The 27,189-nt window shown below is 41.8% G+C and overlaps 1 protein-coding gene across 1 annotated transcript; it reads right to left on the reverse strand.

The window, feature by feature from the left end:
• Positions 1-883: 883 nt before the first annotated feature.
• LOC114056665 (microtubule cross-linking factor 1-like) lies at positions 884-27,189 on the reverse strand. The gene is made up of 4 exons (XM_027882038.1): positions 26,302-27,189; positions 14,849-15,073; positions 13,205-13,363; positions 884-1,033 (listed from the first exon to the last, which is right to left on the reverse strand). Exons 1-4 carry the CDS (start codon positions 27,187-27,189, stop codon positions 884-886), a joined length of 1,422 nt encoding a protein of 473 aa, XP_027737839.1.

A 27,189-nucleotide genomic window follows, 5' to 3' on the forward strand; every position in this document is an offset into this window, starting at 1 on the left:
TTTATGAAGAAACTCAGAGGGAGACTAGAAATATTTCCGTTAATGGCTTTGTTTGAAATGTGTTGATTATGGATAATCAGCTATGAGTAGCTGCAACACAAGAAGCCCCTGAATAAAAAAAATTAAAGCTAAATCAGCAGTATCTCAAGGCTTTCTCATTCCTCATCACAAGGCTCCAAGTGGTTACTGCCACATCCTCCTCACCCAGCAGTTCTCCTCCTGAGACAGGAGTAAAATGAGCCTTTGGTGGTGGGCGATTTATCTGAACTATTTCCTCTCATGACTGCCCAAGAGGAAATCTCATATTCTCCCCCTTCTCCTCTCTGAGCTGCCAAGTAAAACTCAACTCCAGGACCTCAAAGCAAGAGCTAGAGCGACCAAGTGAGGAGCCAAATCAGTTGCAGACCAGGAAAGGGATGAAAAGATGGCTTCAATTTTAAAGACCAGATTGCAATATGATAAGAACAACAATCCTAATTAGTTCTCCTGTCCCCTTCAATTATGTCAGCTGATGGCCTGGAGTAAAGGTGCCAGGATCCAATCAACATCCACATTTAAAGCCAGTTAAGAGACTGTCAGGCTCAGTTGTGAAAATGTCTTTATTAGTAACTGGTCTCAGTGAATCCTAGAAAGCACTGTCAGTCTTTATACACTGATAATTACATACTGGTTGGTTTAGGAAACTGAAGATAATGTGCAGAAAGGCTTTCTTTTTCCCTCTCTCTTGATTTGTGTTCACTATGAAAAATTGTGTAGCATCCCTGGAGGTTTTAAGCAGAGATTGGATGTGGTCCTTAGTGCCATGATATAGTAATTGGAGTTGGATCAGGGGTTGGACTTGATGATCTTGGAGGTCTTTTCCAACCCAATCTATTCTATGATTCTATGATTCTATGATTGTTACAAAGACCTTTCTGGAAATAACCAGACTCTTTAAAGAGGTATTGTAGTTCTTGTGCAGCATTACGTCGTGGATGCCTCTGGGGTGTTCTATCCACAGTCTTTCCCTTGCTCTTACTTCTAAGGAAAGCATCTGTGAATACCTGAAGCGTGTGTGAAATGTCCAGGCAAGCATTGCTCATCCTCCAAAGGCTCCCTCTTCCTTCCCTTTGACTGAGAAAATTACTGCCAAATTTTCTCCTGATCATCTTGTAGCAAGGAAACAATAATACCAAAGTTCTCCACAGTGTTAATTGATACCCACTCAGAAAGACAGCAGCTCATGTGATGTACCTGTTTCTTGCAGAAGCCCCATAAACAAAACCATGTTCAATGACAGGCAGCTGCAGGAGTGGCAATACCTGTGCAGAACCACAGGAACGCTTTCTATTTTCTACATTTTCCCCCCAAAGAATACACGATTTGGTACGTATGTTTATTCTTGCAACAGTTGTGGCCAAGAGAAGCAAGAGATATCTCTGATTTTGTGTCGTGTGAATTACAGTCTCCTCTATGGCTGTGTGATGGACTATGCACTCAAACAAAACAGAACAGACACAAAATTTACCCAAGGGTGAAATCAACACTGTACGATCAAAACCACACTGACTTTAATATTCACTGACATATTGTTTTCCATTTTGTTTGTTTTTTGCACTTATTACAGTCAGGACCAGAATGGAAGTAACCAATTATCCCACCAAGGGAATGTTCTCACAGTATTTTCAAGGAAATTGAGAGCAGGTGGAACTACAAATAGAAAAGGTCTTCCTGTTGGAAGATTTTTGTGCTTGCCTGAAACCCTGGCCCAAGGGAGCAAAAAAATTCTGGCAGCAGCTGTAAAATAACTTTCCAAATGGTGAAGCTCAGCTCTCTGTGCCAAGGTGTGTCTGAAGTCCTGCTCATCTCAGCTGCCCCTAACCTCAAGGGCTGGTTTGCATATACTAGAGAACTGTGTGTTCAGAATGAGCATCTGCAATATGCAGAGGAAAAGCCTAAGGTGAAGAAGCAAAGAAACTAGCAGAAGATGTGGGAATCCCACCAAAGAGGGACCTGTAGAAGGGGAGGGAGAAAAGCTGATCTCTTTGTATGTCTGAGGATGCAGGATACCAAAAGGGAGGAGTGGTGTGCTGTGCTTTTCAAAGATACATTCTAACTCAGCTTTTTACCTTTTTTTTTTTAAAGGAAACTAGCCTTAATGTCTTTTTCCTTTCTGATTAAAGGTAATCCAGAAACTATAGCCACATACCCTGAGAGCTGACCAGAACAGTGGAGAACACAAGAGCTGTCCTTATACAACTTTGATACATAATGGTCAGAGTACAACAGTAAGCTCCTTCCCACCCCTCTGAGTGATTTCCACCATTTCACATCCTTATAAGTAATTTAGGAACTGTATTTCAGTTTGTCCCCAAACTATTATGGGAGCCATTCCCTATAATTGCCCACAGTTCATGATACTTGTGGCAATAAGCACTACACCTTCTGGTTTGAGAATAACCAACAAATTAATAAAGGCATCATAAAATATGCATCAGCATGGCAATGGAAAAGCAGAACGATTCCTTTAGAAAGTAGGACCCTGGGAACTGCCAACTTGTCAGCCTCACCTCTGTGCCCAGGAATATCATGGAAAAGATCCTCCTAGAAGCTGTACTAAGGCACATGGAGGACAGCCAGCACGACTTTACCAAGGGTGAGTCCTTGCTATCCAGAGGGACATGAACAAGCTTAAGAAGTGGGCCCGTGTGAACCTCAAAAGCTTCCACATGACCAAGTGCAAGATGCTGCACCTGTGTCGGGGCAACCCCTGGTATCAACACAGGCTGTGGGATGAACAGATCGAGAGCAGCCCTGCCGAGAAGGTCTTGGGGGTGCTGGTGGATGAGAGGCTGGCATGAGCTGCCAATGTGCAGTTGTGGCCCAGAAAGACAACCATATTCAAAAAAAAAAAAATGACCAGCAGGCTGAGGGAAGTGGTTCTGCCTTTCTACTCCAGTCTGGTGAGACCCCACCTGGAGTGCTGCATCCAGTTCTGTGGTCCTCAGCACAGGAAAGACATGGACCAGGTGGAGAGAGTCCAGAGGAGGGCCCTGAAGGTGATCAGAGGGCCAGAGACCTCTCTCAGCCCCAGAGACAGGCTGAGAAAGTTGGGGTTGTTCATCCTGGAGAAGAAAAGACTCTGGGGAGACCTTCTGGCAGCCCTTTAAAATTAAAGGGGTCTAAAAACAATAGGGACAGACTTTTTAGTAAGGCCTGTTGCAATAGGACAAAGTGTAAAGATTTTTATCTAATAGAGGGTAGACTTAGATTGGACATAAGGAAGAATTTTTTTATTATTAGGGTGGTGAAATACTGAAACAGGTTTCCCAGAGAGGTGGTAGATGTCCCATCCCTGAAAACACTGAAGGTCAGACTGGGGCTCTGAACAACCTGATCTAGTTGAAGATGTCCCTGTTCATTGCAGGTAAGTTGGACTAAGTGACCTTTAAAGGTCCCTCACAACTCAAACTATTCTATGATTCTACAAAAGACCAGACTCTTGAAAACTGTAAGGAGAAATGAACAAAAAAATTCTTCAATTACTTTTTATAGAAAAATATATTCTGCATGATGAAAAACATTAAAGACAAAATCAGCTTAAAGGTTTCTGGATTTACATCTGCCTTAGAACTGTTTTATCATATGATTTAAATACTTTATTCCCTCCTTCATCCCTTCAAAGTCTGTTGGTTTTGACACCACTGAACTCAGGGACGGGAATTTATCCTGAACTCTGCATACAGCAACATGAGGAGAGCTGCCTTCACCAATCTCTGCACAAGACCCACTTTCTCTCTGTGCAGCTGACTGTAGAGAGCACGATGTAGAGATTGGACTGTAACTATTTTGGAGTGATCCCTGAGAAAGAGGCCTTAAATAGACCAATACGTACATCTGGCAGTCTCAGATGGATCGTTGTACTTCTTCTGCCCACGTAGACATCATGTTGATGTCCCTAAATACCCACACCATTTACCCTCCCCAGCTCTGGCTACTATAATTGGAGCAAGACCTAAAATGTTCATATTCAGGTAAGAAACAATATCTTGTAATGTTTATATCGATTTGTGCTTGAGCTTCCATCTGACAAAATATACAGTAAAAAGAAAAGGAAACACAGAAATCAGAAATAATGTACCCCTTGGGGCAGATTGTGTCATTTTTCTAGAAAGAATGTAACATCATTATGGGTACTAAAAGGAACTTAAGGCTTTCTCACATGAAGGCACATCAAACCTAAACCTAAATCAAGCAAAGGCTTTGCCATGCTTCCTCCCACAGAACAGATACTGTCTGTATCAGGCATTTTTCAGCAGGCTCAGCGTAGGAATGGGGTGAAAAAGCACACTGACCTTGCAGTGAGCTCCCAGCCGATAAAACTGCTGAGAAAACCAATGGGGGTGTTGGGATCACTCCTATGGGGATGAGAAAGGGGCTGAAGTACTGCACATGCCACCAGTTTGGCATGGATAGGGTTTTTGAAAAAAGCAAGATGGGTGAAAGTATCCTCATCTGTGGCACGAGAAAACAGGTTATTTACAGGGAGCAGCAAAATGTGTTGATTTGCTCAAAGACTAACAACTGCTTAATTCCACCTCTTTGCCACTTAAACCCTTTTCCTGACCTACTTGCACCAACTGACTCCATTTTTGCCTTCCAGGGGAACAGAGAACTTCTTGACAGATCCAGGCAACGTGTGGTGCACTGCCAAGCTAGGCAGTCTTTCAGCCAGTAAAGCTTTGGAGCCAGGCTTACCTGTACAGTGCCAGGCGTAGGGAAGGGGTAAGTACGGTGCCATAGCATGTGGCAAAGCAAAACTTTCCAAGAGGGTCAGATCTTTCCTCCTCATTCATCCTCTGACAGCTTGAGTAGTGCGGTATTAATAATTCATAAGTTATCTGTGCAATAAGTTACATTCTACTTTTAAAAATAGAGCTAGAGAAGCAAGTGTGAATAATTAATTTTGGAAGAGATATAATCAATTAACCCTTTCAGAGAAGGACAAAAATCTATAGCTCTGAATTTTTTTTCACCTTCCTAAGCATTTCTGGACAGTGCCGTCCCCATGGCTGCCAATGCTCCGATGCGACACATATTCCTACATGCAGCATCATCACAACAAAAACCACAGGCAATCTGGAGAATTTGTTAGGAAACCATGCATCTCGCAAAGCTCCTCTTCTCACCCTGACAGACTGCCTCTTCCTCTTTTCCATCTCGCTACCCAGAGCTCCAGATGCTGGGATGAAGTTACCAGTGATGTGAGATGAAAACAGTCGGTGCCTGCTCCCCGTGAGCCAGCCAAAGGGCGGCAGTGAAGCTGTTGCCTCCCAGGAGTGGTGGCGCTGGGTTTGCTGGCAATGCCAGCTTGCACTGGGAGCTTTTTTACAGGTTTATATACCCTTTCTTCTTCAGCTGGAGCTCCCTCATATGCTCAAGGTTATATTCACTCAGGATCCGTGCTGGCTCCTCTGAGCCCTGGGTGGAAAGCAGGAAGGGCAGGGATGAGATATCTCTGAAACTGCAGTGCCCTGGTACCCACCTCCACCCAACACTGCATGATACTTCCCACGTGGACTGTTGCCAGGTGGTGCCTGATCTAAATTTCACCAGAGAGTAGAATGATGTGGGATACTCCTAATCAGCTTCAGTGTACATTTAGCTGTGGATATTCCAGCTTTAAATCACAGCTTCTGTTCACAGAACAGCAGTATGCAGCAAAAGTTTGCTTGTCCTGAAACAAAGTCTTGTCAACACCTTGGCAAGAAAAGCAAAGAGTTCTGTCTTCACCTGGGACTTATGCCCCCATTGAAAAGTGATTTAGAATATGGAGAGCATACATTAATTTTTTTCCCCCCAGAACGTCACTTGAAGGATTTGCTACCAATATTTTGCAAGGGTTTGCTGAAGAAAACCTTTAATTATGTTACAGATAAATTAAGGGAAGGAGTGAAAAATAAATTCATATTTTTAAAAATGAAAATGTCACAGAGGCTACAGTTTGTTTGCACTGTCACTGCTGAAAGCCCATGTGACAGACAGCAGGATTATTTTTGGTAACAGGGTGGAGGATGGGGAGACTGATACACAGTTGGAGCTTCGTGGAGGTTATCTCCGTGCCAGTCTCTGCTATTGAAAAAGTAGCAGTCTTCTAGTTACCAAGACTTTTGCTATGTAGTAAGAAAAATGCATGATCAAGAGAGCATAAAAGAATTTTGGTTACCATAAAAAGAAGGTATCCTTATAACTAATCAGTACCTGGACAATCATGCAGCTGTGGCAGGTCATTTTTCCTGCTGTAGCTGCCACCACTTAAACATAATTTCTCCATATGCTAAGGCCAGGTGTGGTCTTTCAAAGCATTTGGGAGTAATGAAGGGGGTGAGTTAGTGGAAGCCTGGGTCTGGGATGAGGTGATCTGCTCAGGCTGAGTAACACAAGGGGTTTGCATGTGACAAAATTCTGGATGTGATCAGCAGAATCATTATTACTTTATTTCAAAATCACTCACTTCAAAAATTATAATCAGATTTGGAAGTAGTATCAGATGATTGCTGACAAGTTTGGAAAGGTAGCAAATACCTAGAAAATAAAAGAGTAGCCAAAGCTTTGTGGCAATTTATTTGGTAAATCATGAAGTCAGAGGCAGATATTGTTTGGGGAGGGGCTTATTTATAAGCACAAGAAATTTTCAAAACACTTTGAAAATTTCAGGTGTTTAAAGATATTTTTAAATTTCTAAAAAAGAAAGTGGGCAGTGTATTAAAAGACGTATAATATAATTACTTTAAAAAGAAAAAAATCATGTTACTGAGTTTGCCTCCTAACTACAATGTTATTGAAGTCCAGCCAGATCCATTCCCATATGTTCCCTGCACCCTCTTTGTTGGTACCAATAAGGGACAGGCCATTTCACTATCTATACAGGTCCTGAAATGCCATAACAAGTATAAATCATTCACTGTGGTTTAGGTACCAATTCATTATTTATCACAGTGAAAAAAAAGATACTGGAGACAAAATGGTGCTGTGGTAAAACTTTCATGCAGTTAATGGGGTAAGTTATGATTATTGCACAAGACTTAATTACTTATAACTGCCACAAACATTAAGTTCTAAGCAGGGTTATTGAGTCAACATGGTGTTTTTGCTTAGTCCTTTTAATGTTACTTGAATCTTGCCCTGTTTCTCATAAACTTTCCAACATGTAAACTCCTTGATAGCTAAAAAAAGTCATGCATTACAAAAATCAAAGATTTCTGATAGCATAGCCCTACTTCAGTGAGTAAATTTCATTTGACAAATGACTGAGAAACATTATGTGCTACATTAACAAACATGTATGAAGTCCTAGCTAATGAAAACATGGGTAATATTTTATACCAACAAGTGTGTTTTCACTAAAAATAGTTACTTCACCATTTGTGCATCACTTCACACTATATCTATGTATTTATATAAGAGAAAAAAGAGAAAATGTGATTTCAGATTGGAATAATTACACTTTAGACACATTTGGCATATATTATGCCCTACTTAGAAGGTTCATAGCAATGAAAATCAGACTGTCACACTTAGCTCTAAGCAGCAGCCTCCAGATTTCATTTTGCTGTATTCTGCTTATAGAGCTGAATTGTTCTATCAGCAAAATGCTTGCCACCCCGATGTTAAACAGAGTAGTTGCACATGCACTGAGGAGCAAAATTTTTCTCTGAATAATGTGCCTGAAAGACATTTCATCTTACCTTCTATAACTCTATCAATTTTATAAGCTTCTGAATGCATCTTTTCAGTCTGTTAAAACAAACAGATATTTTAACAGAAAATTTTCTTTGACTGTTAAAAGCAGCAGTTCTTGAACTGTGCTGTGAAAATCAGGTGCTGCAGGGGAGGAGGAGAGAGTAAGCTTGGGCATCACAGCATCTCCATTAGCAAGTAAGCCTTAGATGAAAGAGCCTTTAGGGATGCCACTGCCCTAAAAAGCCCACAGGTAACCTGAGAAAGCTCATTTATAGTATGTACTGGTTCTCATCTCAGTCTGTGTCCTGGAGACATGTGTTGGAGACATTACTAACAGCCACTGGATTTTTACTTTTCTCCTCTCATGCAGAAATGAATGAGAACCATATTTCTTGACTTCCCATTTTGCCTCTATCCTTACTTGTAAAAACACCAGTTAACGTGAGCTGCAGCCATTATTCTCCATCAGCTAGAAGTGATCTCCTGAGTGAACATGCCCAGAGAACGGCACTTGTGTCTCTAGTGGTCCCAACAATCCAGAGGGCTCAAAGCACAAATGATGTCAACTGAAGTTAGGAGCTGACCAAGAAAATCTCAGTGTCACATGGGAGGTGGCTGCTATGCCAGAGGTCCTTGCAAGACAGAAAGCAACACCTCTGGTTTCTTCCCCTCCAGTCCTTCTGCTTTCAGTGGCAATAAGAGAGACTGTCACCTGCTCAGTATGGAGAACACACGAGAAATAAATGCCCCTTTCTTCCCAGTTACACAATTCTCACTCATTTCTTGCTAAACCATTTCATAGTACTCACATCAAATCTTTCAGCTGCTGCTATTCCTGACCTTACTCCTCCCGTCTCTTTGTCTGGTCTGGCAGGACTACCCTTCCCCAGCAGTGTCAGTGTTGCCACAGCTCTGCCTCTTCTCCCTACCCTGGCAAACACCAAACCCGGACAAAGGACACGAGAAAACACACAATTAGCAGCTGCAAATAAGCAACTGACTCATTCTCCCCATGAGGAACAGGAGCAGGTCCTGTGCCATCTCATTGCATTTTCTATAGTAAGGAGAAAAAATGGTCTGTTCTTCCCAAGTAATGCAGTTTTTTGGAGAAAGGATTACTCTGAGAGGTATTGCTTGCAGGGGAATTAATGACCATTGTACATAAGGGCACTCAACACTTGCCAAGCATGACTTCATAGCTGTTTACACTTACACTAAAAATAGATCATCTATTTGTGAAATATGTTTCCAGAGAAAATCTAAGGAAGAAGTTCCTTTAAGATGCCCCAGTGGCTCCAAGGAATTGATGTTTTGGATGAGTTAGATGTTGAGTGAAGATGTTCAGTTCTCAAAGAAAATCCACTTGCTATTGTCAAGCCTTTCAGAAAAGTTCTGGTTTTGTAGATGCTCGAAAGAGAGTTGCTCAGGATTTTGCATTGATGCAAAGGAAAGGAAACTTTGGAAAAAAGTGTTCTGAATGCTCGCTGGTTGGTTGACTGAGAGAAATTCTTAATATACACCCATATTTCTCAGGAGGTGCATTAGGATATTAGGAAGGGGGAAATGAAAGTTGCAGATATGTTGCTGAGGTAATTTGTTAGTGATGGAGTAATTTTTTTTCTCCCCTGGCAGCATATTGACTCAAATGGCAATGTTAATAACCCAGACAACAAGAGAAAAAAGCAAGCAAGCCTTGGCAGGGATATGTGTACTTATTGAATCTGTGAGGGCACACTGCCTTTGCTTCTAAAGTTGTAAGGAGGAAGCAGCTTTCGTAAGTCACACAATATCCTAGCAAATTCCTAGAAGGGACAGTTCTCAGAGACATTCCAGGATATGCTACAAAGAACTGCTCACAGCAGTAGGAAAACTCTGAAGCTCTGAGGGAGGATGCCACAAAAAAGTATCAGATGGCAGCCCAAAACCTGTTGAAAAGTTCACAGAAAAAAAAAAAGGAAGAAAGGGAAGATATGAAAAAGGGAAACTGAAAAAGTAGGTGAATGTAATCATGCAAAACATTCAATGAACCACAGTGCTGCAACAGTTAGACTGAAACAGAAAAACCTAGTACAGTCAGTAAAGTTAAAAAATATTCAGTGAGAAAACATCATTACCCAGTGAAAGAAGCAGCTTTAAAAGAATCCGTGGAAGTACTTCAGGCAAGAGTAGCAGATGATGAACCTACACCGTGATAAACAAATAATATCTGAAAAAAACCCATATGAAGTATTATGGGAAAAGAAAGCACCGTGTTATCTTTTGGCTAACAAGACTGAAAAAAAAGGAGTGGCATGAGTAAGGGAAGTGAATGCCAGGATGCTGAGAAGTCATTCAGAGAAGAATGATGTCTAACTGGAAGACATCAGAATTGGATAAAATTCACAAGCATTCATTACACATCCTTAGCAATTCATACCTTAGCTCAAAACACAGGAAATGCAGCAAAAGGCTGAAGGGATAGGGCACTCTTATAAATAAATAAATAAATAAATAAATAAATAAATAAATAAATAAAGGAAAAGAAGTGGCATTATCCTAAAAAAATCTGTGACTCACTGAGTATGTGAGCTCTCCTTACTCAAACTTTCAGTGAAAATCAGAATATTTTGATGATGGGGAGTATTTGCAGATACCAGAACAAAACAAGAGTCTAGATGTGCTTTTGATAGATTTTGATAAGCTTCTGCAAGTATGTCATGAAATGGGAATCCAGAAGCATCTGGGACTGAGGAGAGAAGTGCTTTAGCAAAAGGAGAAGGGAGGGGAGGGAAGAACTGTGAAGGATTGTTTGTAAAGGTAAGACTCACTGACAAATATTATTTAGTGGCAAAAGAGGAAAGTCTATCTCATACCTATTTATTAAAACAACTTGAAATTACATGGTCAGTAGGAGGCAAAAAATAATTTCCCAGTTAAACTTGTAAGGCTTCTTTCTTAAGGAAATCAGAATTTTATTTAGATAGAATGAGTCTGTACGCATTTTACGCCAAAAAAGTCCTGTTGAAAGTATCACAGGAGATGAAAACCGATACTGGGATAAAAAATATGCAACAGCACTAAATATGATAAATGTTAGGAATTCTTCAAGAGATTATGATAAAAACTAAAGGTGGCTTTAAAGAAAGAGTGGCTTTCAGAGATGTGTACAATTACTAAAGACATTTCAGCATGCAAAACACGTTGAAGGTAATTAACATATATGCCATCTACTGCAGTGAGAAACTGAACCCCAGGGAATTGTACAGCAAGCGAAAGCAGAAACTAGCACTGAATTAAGTAATAAACATGAATGTGGATGTGAGAAAACCTTTTTGTTTATCGGAGGATGATAAAGGAAAAGGGCTGAGAATAGTCAAGAATATTAAAGAAAATGAGCATATGTTTGCAGTGAGCTACATCAGAGAGCAAATACTGTCTAACTAGGCCTCAGGCAATGCTCCAGGACTGGTTAGGAAAAATGCTCCTTCTAACTGTCAGCCTTTAGATAGACAACATGTATAGTCAGGGTGGATTGGGAAGAAGCTACGTGGCCTTTGGGTCACTTTTCTCCTGATATGTAGAGCACTAGCTTTCCCACTAGCATATCTACAATGCATTCCTTTGGAGCTTTGTACATTTTAAATGTTCCTAAGGAGGCATTGCTTCTGGTAGTTGTTTGAGCGCATCTTGAGTTAAGACTAATTTCATTTTTCTTTTAGCAATGTCGACAACATTGCAAACACATACTTATCTGACACTCACATTGATGTGTTTCTCCAGCTTTTGGCTCATCTGTCCTGGTGTGACCTGCCAAGGACTCAAACCTCCATCTTCTCACCTACTGTGACCTTGCGAAACTTCGACTGCCAGAGAAACCACAACTCATGGCCTAAGAAACCAGACTATCTCTACTACTACTACTACTACATCTCATGATACATCTTGTGCCCTGCTGTATCTCCAGATCAGCAGAATGCATCCCATCATTCTACCTGCTATCTTTCCCTTTCCTTAGCTCCCCTCCAGATGTTGCCTCTTAGGGTGCAAAGCCTGCTTCCAAAGTAAGGGTGCATTCACTTTGCCTTGCAATGCAGCAGAGAAACAGCAGAGTCAGTGGAGTTTCCCAGCACGGGTAGACTGCAGCAGTCTAAGCAGCAAGGTAAATTCGGACTGGTTAGAGCTACCTTGAGACTTCAGCACTGCTGGACCATTTTTTTTTTCTCCACTGCTCACCCACAGTTTAATTTCCTAAACTGCTTAATCCCAAAGATGACCAAGTAGACCTAGTGGACCTGCATGTTAATCAACAACAAGCAATATGTTCAGGACTGTGAATGAGATGGTATTTTTGTATGAAATATAGACTGCATACCCTGTAACATGGTATCATGTCCATTAAGCAGAGCGTTCACAAATAATATTGAGAAAGAAGAATAGCTAAAACATCATGCAGACTTTATCTTTTGTGTCAAGTTCATAAGTAATCTAAGCAACACTGATATTTATACCAGCTGATGATCTGTTCTGTTAGGTACAAAATGCTCCAAAACTCTTGGACTGGACTACTGATAACTCAAATGCAAGAGAAATTAAATAGGGGTTGTCCTTATAAAACTGAGCCAGGCTTTGTGCCAGTTGACTAGCAAGCAATGTTTGAAAGATTAAAATAACACATAATTGCACCAGCTCTCTAAATCTGACCAGGGCTCAGAGGATAAATGCCTTACCTCATTATGTTTAAATGCTCTATCTCAATCTGGTTTAAAACAGAGCAGAGGCTGTGAGATGCCAATCTGCTGTACTGTTAAGAGAACAGAAATACTGCTACAGATTGGGATGTAGGCTCCAGCAAAGAGCCATGCTTAGTATTTGGCTTTCCTTTACTGTCCCTTGCTCCTCAGCTCGCTTGCTTCCAAGGATCATCACTTCCCCCAGTATGACTATGTGTCAGCTCCAGTTGAAATGATCCCTTTTCTCAAGAGGCAGCACTTCTGTGCCTGAAGTGCAATGTTATTTATACATAACAGACCACATTCCTGCTGTCTAGCTCATGCTGGTGGCTCCCACTGTTACCACTGAAGAGCACCAGCCAAAACTGCGGCTTGCCTATCTGAACCATCCTCTCAGAGACAAGTCATGCACACCTCATTTGACTTTCAAGTAGGTGGAAGTCCCAGTCTGTGCAAAGGAGAGGCAGCGCTAGCTGGAGTCAAATAGAAGAGTTTTGCTCTAGTAGGAAGATAGGTTTAAGGAGACAGTTTAAAATGGGACAGAAGTCCTGTGAGAATGCACAGACAAAAGCTGGAGCATCACTCATCCACATCTCTACTGCTTCTAAACTACCACTGCATTTGAGACATGTAACAAAGGAGACCTTTCGGGCAATTGTACAAGCAATATTAAAAAGTATTTCATGTCAGACTTACTCTAAGTCACCTGTGCATCAAATTTCCCATCTAACCCACCAACATTGCTCTGCATGGCCTTCCTGACAGTTGTTTACCTCTTTTAACTTGTCCAGCTCATTTTGCAGCGTCTGCTTGGATACTTCCACCTCAATGATTTGCTGCCGAAGGACTTCATTTTCATCTTCTGCTTTCACACGTTTCTCTTCCACACTCTCCAGCTCGTGGTGCAGTCTGACAGAAACATCTTTGGCTACCTGGTCAGAAGAGCACAAATGCATGAAGATCATCCAGGGGAGCAACAACTACAGTATGTCTCTTACAATAAAAGCATATTACAGCCCTAGAAAGCCAAGAACCTTTTAATTCAATTATGACACTGTTGATGAAAGCCTCCGAGTCTTCCAAGTTCCAAAAGGAATATTCATTTCTAATAAAGAAATCCAGAATGAAAATATATTTGATTACCCATCTCCCCATTATGCTAAGGCAATGTCATGAACAGTGGGAGAAAACGAGCAGATACCAAACCTGCCCATCAAAATCCCAGCATATCACGTAGATAAGCAAAAGATAGGAATTGCGCTGTAAAGCTGGCAGGTCATCGATCAAAGCAACATCCATGCAACAGTGTCATCCACCCAAATTTGCCGCTCTAGCAGCAATCACAACTAGGCAAGAGTGATACGAAAGCACAGAAATATATGCTACCTTAGGTCTTCTGAGTCCAGCCTAACAAAGATAGATATATACTCCAAAAACATTTGGAAAGGAGATACATCATATAAAATGATGAATTATGGAATTACAAGAAGTCAGCAAAACAAAAGCAAACTATTTAAAACCACCCAATATATCTATCACTCAAATATGTGTGCAAGATTTTTACTGAGTAGTGTATAATTTCTATTGTTACAAGGTTATAATTTGGTTTTTATCATAAAAGACAAAATTAGGTCTGATATTTTAAAAGGTTTGATGACTTGATGTGTTACTTTCATTACCACTGCTGACAACAAATCATTCCAGTTTCAGAAGAGTTAATGTTTTGCATTTTTAAGTACAAAATGCTTAATAATTCTAGTGGCAAGCAGTCCTTCTCTACAGAATATATTTTAAAAACAGCTACAAGATAATATTAAGAAAGATGAGTAAAGCTAGACAAACATGGTGACTATACTAAGCCTAACTTGGTCTTGAGGGAAACATTTCTGAAAAATATAAAAGCTGTTTCAGGATGAATACGATTTTTACATGGATTTGTGTTTTTATAGTAAGAGCATTTTGATTCTCTGTCTGCCTTACTATTATAAGTCTGTTACTGTTACAAGTAACTCATAAGACACTAAGAAACGCAACTCTGACTAGGGTTTTCTTTTCAAGTTATTTGGCATAAACAAGAAGCGAAAAGAAAGGAAATGGCATGAGTTGGAAAAAGGTATCAAGTTTTGTTTATGCAGTATTGCTAAGCTAAGGTTTTCAGTAAAACAAGATCCTTTAAATTTTTCAAAGGTTCAAATGTAACTTGACTGTATTTCTTTCATTTTGAATCTAAACACATGTTTTTTTACTCAGTGACACACCTTTTTATGATGATAAGTTTAATATTTGTTCTCCACCACAGCAGAAGGAAATTGGTCCTGACATTTGGAGAACTACTGCTTGTTTCATGTGTCACCCTCACTTCCATTGCAAAGAGCCACATCGTGGCTTTTGCCATGAATATGAATCACTCAACCCACCTTTAAATCTTGTTCCAGGCTCCTAATGAGCTCTCCATCCACATGCCCTGTTTGTGCAACTTTCAGGCTTTTCTGTTCTGCTTTCCTGAGACGATATTGCAGAATGCGGCAATTCTTGTTTGCCCGGTCCAGCTCTCGCCGGAGCTCCTGCAGCTGGTAAACATCTTCCTCTAAATAGCTGTCACGCATTTCTTCCATTTCAGCCCGAAGTTCATCCAGCTCATCCTGTGAGAATTCAAAACAGTGCTCCATCATACCTCTAAATCTCACCCATGGGAGCAAAATAGGAAACATGCTCGCTAGGATACCATATTAATGGAGTGATACAGATTGCAACATGCAGCTCCAGAAGTCACAGGAACAGAAGTTTTAACCCAACATTGACTAACTGTGCTGAACTAAATCAATGAATACTTGCCATATCTCTTACAATTGCTTTAAGTGTTATAAAAAGCAGATCAGTTGCTTATCTGTCTCCTGATACAGGTAACACCTTCATTTTACCATCTCCACTTAGAAGTGAATAATACTTTTACAGTATTATGTATAGTACAATTTGAACTGTTTCCTTGCTTTATTGAGACTAAAGTAAACCTACTCAACCAAGTACCTCAGCCTCTCTGTGACATTTGCCTTTTTAACAACCAGCACTTCCCAAAAATGAAATTGTCCCTTGAAAAATTTAATAAATCTTTACAAATACTGAACTGCTCCATATAAAAATGCTGTCCCACCCGAGCCTAGCATTATGCACAGGCTTCATGACACATAGGTTGTGTGCAAGAGAAACTGGGGTTTGTTGTGTGCACACGCATTTCAATAACAGGACCACGGGGACAAAAAAAACCTTGTGCCCATGGGAATAACCTGGTCACTCTTTCCTGAGCATCATGAACTGCCCCAATTCCACATTATACCATGAGTGGCACATGCACGCTAAAGTCAGATTTAAAGATTTGCGGCTGAACAGGATAAGCTCCATCATTCCCATTTGTTTAATCTGTGCATGACTGAAGCTCCAGAGCTAGAACTGTTATAAAAGTCTTCCAAGCACAGGGGTACAAGATATTACACTACTGCATGAGAGAAAAAATGTGACTCTACAGTCTCTGAACAAAGTTGGAGGGAAAAATCAAGAAAAAGAGCCAGGACGAGAATATTTGAAATTAACTATTAATTTTTGTATTTGATGACTTGTATTTATATTGATTTCTTTAAAATGGCATTTGATATAAAGACCAAACTTTCCGTGGAAAGAATAGTTTAAATAAAATTCCAGGAGAACTTGCACTGGGGTTAGCTGCACTGTCACCTCACTTCAGATATGTAAATGACACTTGAAATACCAAGGCTGGCTGGAGAGCATTTCACACTTGAAATACCAAAGGTGGCAAGAGAACATTTCACACTTGTCTCAGGTGGAGAGGGCACTGCTATGAAGTTAGTACCTTTGATAAAGCCCCTCTGCCCCTGGCTGAACCATCCCTGACCAGACCCTACATGAACAAGTCTGCTACACTCTCTTGACAGTTCTCTCAACCATTCCCCCTTCCCATGCCCTAACCAGACTGATGTATTAATCTTGGTTCACTGGAGCTTTGGTAACAAATGTGGGGCAGATCTTGTCTCTGAGCAGTCCTGACCAAAGGAAGATAGAACTTCTTTAGCCTTGTTAGCATAGTTACCTTAGAATTATATCATTATTCTTACCAAAATCCCATGCATGCATAAAAACTCCAGTATTTATACAGCTATGGTTTAATTTCAGTAAGTTGAGACAGCATAAACCAAATTTTGAGTGCTCACAAGGACTGTGATTTCCAAAATTACAACTCTGGGCTCACCAGTGAGGCTTTGCTCCACCAGTACAGCCCACCTGGGACTCTACACAGTTCTCCCTGGATGCTCCGAGAGGACAAAGGGGTTTTCTCACATGCCCACTATACCACCGTACATTCTCAATATATTCAGATTTCTGCTGCAGGGGCATCCTGTCCCCACAGTCTTTCTGGGACAGGTGCAGGAGCAGGATGTTTGTGTGGATGAATAAGCTGAAGGGTTCTGGATCATGCTCACACCATACACTGTCTGAGAAGGAATAGTGCAAGCACAGTCACCAAGGTTACCCTTGCAGCAATGACATCCTCAGAAGTTTCAAATACATTAATTAAGCACAAACAGCAGACGGCGAGGAAGCAAATGAGCTCTGCAGATCCAACCCAGCAGGATTCTTCCAAAACAATTTAAGGTCCAGGCCCTACCTAGTCCTCCTCAGGACACAATACCGTCCAAATACTCTGGCCAGTTTACAGAGAACACACTGGTGAAGTTTTGATAAATGATGTATATTTTTAAAAAGAAGTGTGTAGCTATGCATACTTGAGCAAACCGGGGACAAGACCTGCTTTTCTTTTCTATGAACACACTTATCACTATCCTTCACATACATAGACACTTTCAAGAGTTTAAGTAAAAGTTTACCCAGTGAAGATAGAGACGCAGAAGAAAATGTCGAAGTTTTAGAAACTGATTAGAGAGCAGCAGTGGCTTTTGAACCTAAGAAAAACTTTTGCATTTCCAATTTATAAAGTAGGTATTGTGGCTAAGGTACTCGTACCAGAAGTACAGCCCTCTGGGATGAACAGGATCAGAGTTATTTCTTAGGGCTGTCTGCAGACTCAGGTGTTGAATTTACCTCCACTAGATTTAGGTTCCATTACGTTTTTAATATCATCTTCAGAATGCTAATGGTAGATTAGTAATTTGGTTGTAAATTAAAATTTTGGAATACAAATGCATAATAAAAAAACCCAACTGCCATCACCAAATTAATGGGATCTGGTTTATAATCTGATGCTTATGTTTAAGAACTAAGCAATGGATTTCATGTATAAAGTGGCCTGCAATTATAATGTTATTGCTTATCTCAAATTTCCTTCTTATCTTTATCAGGTTTTGTAATTAGTAAATCTGGTTGGTTTTTAGAGACATATAATAAATAAGATTTGATTTCAAAGCATGTATTGCAACCTAATTTGGAAAGTGAAACTCAGATAATTTTAAACAACCCCGTCCCTGAAACAATCATCCCATTGAAACTGAATATTCCCAAATTCCCTCTGTAGGCATGGGAGTTCTCCCAGCGTTAAAAGTCACTGTGTCATTTGGAGACTTGAATCCAGTGTCTTTCCTCCCACCAAAGAAGTTCCCCAAAGAATTGCAAGCATTGGCATGAGCTATGTTTCAAAAGACAGGACTGTCTTTAACCTCCTGGAAAACCAAAGTTTTCTCCATCTCTCTTACCAGCGCAACTCTGATAAGTCAGTAATTTATATTTTTTTTTTCTATGCTTGCCTCTAGTTTTGGTTATAAATACCAGTTTGCTTTTCTCTAGTGTAATTTTGCAGATAAACTAAAATTTATGATACAATGAAGGAACTGTACTTCAAAAACCTCACACAGTTCTCCTGTCATATTATTTGACTGAATTGAGTTTCTTTTCCACACTTCATTTTCTTTCTGCTCTGAAACCTTTCACGTAGAACTCAGACTGTGTCTCAGCTCCTTCTATTTAGAGATTCAGCATCCTTTGGAGGAGCTTTAAAACAAGGCAACATACACACAAACACAAGGGCACAAACAGTTTTGACTGAATAAGGAGCAGAAATCTCACTGTACAGGCTGCATGCAGCATCAGCCCATTTTCTGCTGTATTACTGCAGTGCCTGGGGCTTGGACATACCTAGTCTGTCCGGCCCAGAGAGAAAAACACCCCGATTAAATCAGACAGATTAAATCTTTTTGAGTAGCAGCATGAAGTCCTATTTTTATGTCTTTATATATATATATAAATACAGGAACATATCACCTCTGGAAAATCTGGCTCAGATTTTGTATGTCAGTCAGCACACAATTATGCCTACTGGGATAACCTTTTACACAGTTTAATTTTTAGTTAAAATGAAGACATAATCTTGCTTTCAATACAGGCCACAAAACCAATGAAAAGGGTCCGAAACAGGTTGGGAAATACTTGTGAAATACTCCTTGGGAAATACTTGTGATTCTGCCTTAGACACTGAAACCTTATGTTACCATCTCTTAAGTTAAAACTGTTACGATTGGACCTAGAAAGCCAGAACAGCTTAAGCTCCTCTTCTAAAGTGATCCATGCACAGAAAATGAAGGAAGCTAGATTAAAGACCCGTGGAGGGGAAAATTATAACTGAAGCTATGATGGTCCTAGTTACTAGACTGGCAAATCTGCTACTTTGAAGGAAAACATGTCAATCATTTGTGCAATCAAAGGTAAATGCAGCAAAGCCAAAACCTTGAAAACGCCAAACATAGTAGTTTGCAAAAAAAGGATGCTCTGTCTGCAAGGCAGATGGAAATACCAGATAACCCAAATCCTTGACTTCATTAAAATGTATTGTTCTTACCACTATTATTATTGCGAGAGAGAATTAAAGCTCTCTCTCAGGAAGTATTGAGCTTCATATTGTGGATTTTAATATTGTAAAACTGAAGAAAGAGATTGGAATAGGCACTTAAAAGTAATTACAACAAACAAGTAAGAAAGCGGCCATCCCTCTTTGTTCATCTAAAAATGGAGAGCCTGCTCCCTTCCTAAACAGGGAGGACCTGCTCCAGCACCCCAAAGCGGCAATTGAAATTGGGATGTTAAGTGCTGGCACCAGAAGCTTCACTCTGCTGTACATTCCTATAGGGGCTGAGAGTCTCCTCTTCATCCCTTTTAATTTAGTGGTAATTATGCGATTACTTTCAGTAAGAACAGCACCAGGCAGAGACTCCTGAAAGAAAGAATTTTGTTTAGAAAAAAATCTAAACTGCTTTTCTTTCCTTATGTCACCCTAGTCACCAGAAAAGACCAAAGGGAAGTTTGGGACACTGGCAGCTCTTCACAAATTTGCAATAGAAATCCAAGTTGCACCAGCTCCTGAGTCTAACTGCTTATGATTTCATGTGCTTGGCCCAAATGACTTCCTAATCGCCAGCTATTAGGAGTGTGATAGGAATCACTCACCTGAGATTCATAGCCCTGAATGCAGGGTCATACTTAAGTAGCTGATTTTTGCAGGATTCCTCCAGACTTCATTGCAAAAGCAACAAAATTAGGATTCCCTATTTCCTTGTCAATTTACCAAGCCTAGGGTCACCTGCCAAGGTGAACTGGCTAAAAGGGGAAAGCCTGTGTGCAGTTTCCATCACTGTGTAGCCCAAATACATACTGATGGGTCATTTCTCATCTGTACTGTGCAAATTGAAGACTTGCCTGTCAGAAGAGAAGCCATTATCTCATTAATACCTTTACTGATGACATGCTTGTTTATTATTGATTTTATTTGTAATGAAGTATAATTAAGGATAAATTACAGGAATATGCCTTGTTTGTGATTCTTGGGACCAAAAAAAAAAAAAAAAAAAAAAAAAAAAAAAGAGAAAGAAGTGCAGCTATTACACTAAGTAACCCATTGCCATCTGAGTCATTCCCACTGAAATGACCAGGAACACTTGTACAACTAATGGGCTGTGTCTACTGACCAGTCTGGTTATGATCCAGGTTTGAAAGTAAATTTCCAGTCATCTCCACCAACTGCACACTCATTCTGCCCACAGAGCATGCAAGAAACAGATTCCCTCCAAAATGAAATAAACAGAGACCTATGCTCCAAGGGTGCACCAAATCTGCTCCATTGTTTGAGTCCTCTGGACAACTGTAAAATGTATGCACAATGGGGATGTTTTGTTCAAGCAGCTAGACTAAATGCAGTCCAAAGCAAGACCCCTAAACTGCATATAAAGACAGAGGTGGGGGCACCAGCACTGGTTGCATTTAGGTCAGCCTAATGATCTACCCTCACTGAGCTCAATTACTGGCTAAAATAGAAAAAGCTCTTAGAGCTTGAATAGAGACTAAATAGTGGAACCCAATCACTAGTTGAAAAAAAAAATATTATTAGGGAGAAAAGACATGCAAAAAATAGCATAAAAATATACATGGATACTGGATTTATTACTATATGTTTATAGTTATGCATATTAGCAAAGTTTTTAGGCTCCAGTGAATTAGAGCACATCAGTGTCCCTAAGTTTTAGAGTAACTCAGAAATATCTGCAAACTAGGAAGATGAAAACACACAAAACCAATAAACTCTATAGTATTCAAGAAAATGCAAATGAAACATGAAATTCAGTTGTCTATATAAAGAATGGGTTTATTAATTTAGCCAAAAGTCATATGTATAGATTATGTCAGTACTATTTTCTAAATAGAAAATTATTTAATATATATTTAATGAAATGGAGAGTGAAGAAGGGAGGAAGAGTGGAAATTATGTGGGTAGCTGCTGTTGCACTGGTGAATCCAGAGCTTCTAGAAAACCCTTGATGAATCCAAGATTCATGAACTGTGATTTTACGTAATCTCTGTTTTTGTATTTTAAATATCTCAAACTGTCTGTATGTAGGAGATGCTGCTGCTAAGGAATAAACACATCCCCCGTATCACTTTACAGCAGAACTGCAGTAGGGATGAATATGCTCTAAAAGGCTTTGATTGGGAAGAAAGCAACAACCATAATTTTTGCCTCTTGCAAAATATGTTAATGAACCTGAAGTCCCCGGGCCCCTTATGTTATTATATAGCTCTCAAATCAAGCTGCTTTACAAGTCATGCACCAGTCTGATGTTGTTTGAAGCTTGTGCACAAAACAAGATGAGAACTAAAAAAATTGTAGGACCGTGAGCACCTGTTGACTGCAGGGCTGGTTTAAATTTGTGGGATCTGAGAGCAAGAGGAGCATCTGGCAGCTTTTCTGCTTCATTCAAGCATCAGCTACGGTATTGTTTCAACACTTCCTGGGCTGGCGCTGATGAAGCTGTTTGAGCGCTCGTCTGGCTGGTGCAACATTGATAGCATCTATTGATGGCCACCAAGGCAAGCTATTGCCTGGTGCATCACACAGCTAAACCCCTCCAGGCAGGGCAGGGGCTGAGAGGGACACAGCTGGGGCTAACAAGGCACATGGCCTCGCTATTCTTCCCCAAAGTGACATTTCTCTCCAACAGCTGACCTCCCCTCTGGCCCAGCCCGGCCATGCAGGTTTTGTGCCCTAGGCAGGATTATCACCTTCTCTTTGGGACTGCCAGTCACCAGGTGGGAAAAGCAGCATGTCAAGTGGAGATGGGAGCTAAAAGCTTTATTTTGCTACACCTGGAAATTGTCACGAAACACAAAAAAATTGGTCCCATCACTTTGCATCACTTTTTCTCTGCAAAACTCTTTGACATCCACAAGTTCCTGCAGGTTAATAAAAGAAATGGTGGGATTACTTCTTGTGAGTTCAGCTCAAGCCTACACTCCAAGAGGTAACAGGAGTCAAGAAATACACTGTATCCTCATAAGACACACATTGTGATTTTAAACAAACATGAATGTCCTTGAGTGTATCAGAGGGGAAGAACAGGACTGGCGTGGTCCTTTATTCAACTTATATCTGGAATATGTCACAGATACAAATGAATACAGAAAGAAGAAAGACAAAACAAGATAAATAAGACTGATATCTAAACAATCAAAGATAGCTGAGAATGTATTTTTGTGTTAGTCCACATTGTAGCAGCATTTCTGGCATACTGAACTTACTCCAACACAATCACAAAGAGAAGGCCAGGTAAATCAAAGCACGGCAAGCACCAGTTTCGTTGTAAAGGCTGTAGGGAGTGTCATACCTAATGTAGGAGGCTGCTTTCACATTATAGCCATGAAGGATGTAAAGAAAAAGGGCATGTGTTGTGACTAAAACACCAGCTTCTGCTGGTATGCTTATTTAATTAAAACAGCCTAAATTAAAGTTTGGCTGAAACAAAGCAATAATGTGGTTAATTGCTAAAATTTGGGCCCTCTTTCTCAAGATCCCTCACCCTTTAGAGGGCTTTATACCACAAAGAGCTTCTTTTCAAGTTTCCCAAAGATTTGCACAGTGCATGACAATTCTCCACGTGCTGGAAACTTCAAAGTAATCTTGAAAAGCAATCACTTGTGTGGGCATTATTTTGCTGCTAACAGGACTGACTAGCAATAACTAAAACTTTACCTACCACAGCAGCAGTTATCAGTGACCTCTTGGCTCTACAGAGTGAGGCACCACAACAAAATTTCTCTCTTCAACATCAACAGATAAGTGATACCTTTTAAATGTTGCTATAGCATTATAGTCTTCCCCCATAGGTAGAAGAAATAATGTTACACAAAAAATACTTGAAACTGAAATAAATCACTGATGAAACTTCACAGAGGTAGTAGAAGAGAGACTTCTCAGTGTAAACACTTCTCCTCAGCCACTTCACCTACAAGCTTAGCTTTACAGCTAGTTAGCAATTGCTGGAAACAAAGTATCATCTAGAATAATGACAGTCCTGGAAACTTGATATCAGGTTGAAATCTGGCTCGTGGTATATGAAGTCCGAGAAGTTGGCAGCAACAAGAGTTTGCTCTGCAAAGGCTTCCATGAAGCATTCTGGGAGACTTTCTAGCACTTAGTAAGTAGAAATAAAAACAAATAATTGTGTTTGTTTCAGTTTTTTTTATTCTGGGAACCCTTTATTCTCCAGTAATCTTTAGCACTAGGTCTATGTGTGTGTGTATATATGCATGAATGTATGCATGTATGTGTATAAATATATATATTCTACAACCTGTGTTAGACATAAAAGTTACAGTAAAGACCTTATTATGTAAAAATTAAATTTCCCTGAAACAGACTTTATTATGTGCACTTACTGCTGCACTCCAGCTGCAGGGAGGGATAAGGAGGAGTGAAAACTACAAAATTTGGCACATGGCCATGATCAGATAATTAACAGTTTCTTATGGGATTTATCTAATCATTTGTCTATTTACAGTTGACAGCATCCCTGTTATCCCTTAGCCCCCTCTGGAGAAACGCAGCTCACGCCAGTGTGGAAATCACGCAGAACAAACCCACAAGTAAACAACTCAGGCAGTGCTGTGGTTTTAATCTGCAGGTTTTCCTACGAAAGGAAAATGAGGTTTGAGAATTCTCCTGATAGTTTTTGTACCTCTCCAACCATTTTGAGAGAAGTAAAACTACTAAAACCTCTTGCACTCAAGGGGCCAAGGAGAGCAGACAATGTACATATTTCCCTCAGAACAGGCAGTTGTCTGCGTTCATAGCTTTCCAGGTACTAGGACATGCCCACTGGAAGAAAGCAGTCTGTATTATCCTACTGATCTCAGAAAAAATTGTAGCCTGAAAAAGTCATAGCCCAAATCAAAAAAGGGTTGGGACACAATTGCTGTAGATGAAGACATCAAGGTGAAAGACCTGAAGACACTGTTGCACAGGGTGAAAAATTTTAAATGATGCAGAATAAAGTTCTTTTTACCCAGGACTTGCCAATGTCAGCCAGGTCCCATGATCACAGAGGCTCCCAGGTGGGACATTTTAACAGTGGTCAGTCCTATACAATTCAGAAAAACTCTTTTTTTCAGTTTCCTGTAGTTAAAAATCACTTTCAACACAAAACAAGAGGGCTTAACACATATTTTGTAATGGGTTAAAGTATTACACTTGTGCAAATCCTGTAATTCAAAGAGATGTTCCTGGACCCCACAACTTCTAATAGTGCCAGTTACCTACTACTAAAGCAATTCCTATTATCAATTCCAGTTTTATTACATTTCCTCTTGCTTCTGGGCTGTCAAGTAAAACAGAAGCTTAAGACAAAGGTTCTCTATGCTGCTCATCTTTTTATAGACTATTACATTTCCCTACCACACTCCAGAGTTTCTCATCCAGTGAGTGCTATAAAAGCTCTGCTATGAGCCAATAATTTTTATTGGTCTAGTTCTCTTATTATCCTTTTCTAGATGACCAGCAGTGCCCACAGTATTTCAGGTACACTGTGTAACAGCTACAGATCTACAAAACATTATCAGATTTTCTTCATTATTCTCTGTTCAGTTCCCACTGAAATCTAATATAATTTTTGCCTGCAGATTTTCATTGCTCCTTTTTTTCATGATGCTCATGAGTTAATGCAATGCACTTAAATAGAAAAATGCATACCCAGTCCTTCTTCCCTCCAAGTGTTTCAGATTTTGACTATTAAGATTCATTTCCCATCCTCTGTCTTTATTTTTCACTCATTTCTCATAAGTTAAGTTTATGATTGAGTTCTATCTGGTCTTTCCTGAGCTTGACTTAGGCTAGAAAAACTTAATGTCATCTGAAGATTTTGCTGTATCATTGCTCGTTCCTTTTTCCAGTTCACAAAGCAGCACCAGACCCAGCAAAGAACCTTGCAGCACCCTTGCTGTTACCCTTTTGCTATGCTGAACATCGTTTCTTGTCCCTTAGCCAAAACCCCTTAACAAGCCTAATCTGCATCTTTACCACCCTTCTCTCCCAAGGTTATACACCAAACTCCAGTCCTTCAAGTAAAACTCATGTGGCTTTCCACGGTTATTTTGCTTGACAACAGGGTGTTTCCAAAATCAGGGAACAAAGATTGTTCTCACCAGAGGCAGTCAAATGGTACAGTGGCTGTGGTAACGAGATTATCTCAGTTTATCTTATTTATAGATCTTTATGGATGTAGCTCCTTTGCTGTGCCAAAAGATCAGAGTATAAATACAGTCCCACTAAAGGTTCCCACAGGTCAACCCAGCTCAGAGCATGCCTGAATTGAACTTTTCTGTTTCTCCAAGCCTGGATGCATACAAATGTATTTTTCTACCTGTACAAGGATGCAATGACACTTTTTTATTGCTGCTCTTGTTATTCTATTAGTACTTCACGGCGAATGGGTTTACTTTCCAGTGATACAGTAAGACAATAAACAAAGCGCACAATGCTGTCATCCTTTTCACATCAAGTGAAGGAACCGGTTTCTTTGGCTTTTCTTAAAGGGTCATACTAAGGAAAACAGTTCCTGGAAAGCAAAGTCCTGCTAACCAGTAGAGTGTTTGCGGTGCTCTGGAAAGAGTCGGGGTTTGCTGAACTTCCACCACGTCAACCAAACGTAACATTGCCGCGGTACATGTTGCACCGGACTGACGTTCATCCAGCCCCCACAAATCGAGCTATGCAGGGATGCAGGAAGCCACGATCATACGTTTAAGTCCCTTATCTGCCCTTAAGCCGTGCAACGGTCCCGCTTCGCGGGGGCACGGTGGGGAGGGGGAGGTGAGAAGCCCGGCTGGCTCTCCCTGCCCCTATCTTTCTCCCGCAGGTGAAATTAGGCATTTGGCCCAGTGGGGGCGGGGGGGTCCCATAGGAGGTGACTCCAGGAAGCGTTAATCCACCCGCCACCCCGAGCGCGGTCCCTGCATTCCCGAGAAGGAGGGGGCCGCGCCTCTACCGCCCCCTTCCCTTCCCCACGGCGGGTCTGCGGGCGATGCTCACCTTGAGGTACTCGTTCTCCGAGCGCAGCTCCTCCACCTCCCGCTGCAACTCCTCCGGGGCCGCCGGCGGCGGCTCCCCGCGGCTCGGGGTTCGCCCCCCGCCCGGTGCCGCAGGCAGCACATCCCCGCGGGAGCCGGGGGCCGGCGGAGCTCCGCGCCCGGGGCCGGGGCTGGCGCGGGGCGGCTCGGTGGCGGGATGCGCGGAGGGAAGAGCAGCGGGATGCGCGGCGGGCGGCTCCCGCTCGCGATCGCTGGAGCCGGTGCCGGACTCGGCGTCGCTGCTGGCTGCCGGGGCCAGGCGCTGCTCGTCGGAGAGCGGCTCGGAGGGGCAGTCGGAGAGGTCGGAGCTGCTGTCCGTGTGGCCGACGCGGGCCAGCGCCGCCGCCACCGCATGGCCGCTGCCCGCCGCGGCGCCCCGCTTCGCCTTCCTGCCCTTGCCGGGCGGCGGAGCCGCCTCGCCGCCGGGCTGCCGTCCCGCGCCCCGGCCGCCGGGGCCCGGCTCCGGACCGCGGGCCGCCCGCTTGGCGCAGGGGACGGCCTTGGCGCCCGCCCTGCCGACGGCGGTGCCGGCGGCGGCCGCCTTGCCACCCTGGGCGGCGGGGCGGCGGGAGAGGCGGCCCGGCGCTGCCAGCAGCCCCCCGGGCGGAGGGTGTGCTCCCGGGTGCGGCGACGGGGGCGCCCGGGCGGGGAGGCCGGGGGACTTGGGGGGCGCAGGCGGCGGCTTGGCGGCGGCGCGGGCGTGCAGGTCCTTTAGGAAGGGTCTGGCGGGCGACGGGGCGCGGTGCGGCCGCTTCTTCTCGGTGTGCGGGTGGTGGTGGCCGGGAGAAGGTGGCGGCGGTGGCCGCAGCGCGTCGCCGGGCCCTGGTCCGGGGCCGTTCAGCGCCTCCAT

Source organism: Empidonax traillii, unplaced genomic scaffold (genome assembly GCF_003031625.1).
Source record: "Empidonax traillii isolate 1590-97213 ecotype Southwest subspecies unplaced genomic scaffold, ASM303162v1 scaffold100:size1405979, whole genome shotgun sequence".
In the NCBI taxonomy this organism is placed as follows: Eukaryota; Metazoa; Chordata; class Aves; order Passeriformes; family Tyrannidae; genus Empidonax; species Empidonax traillii.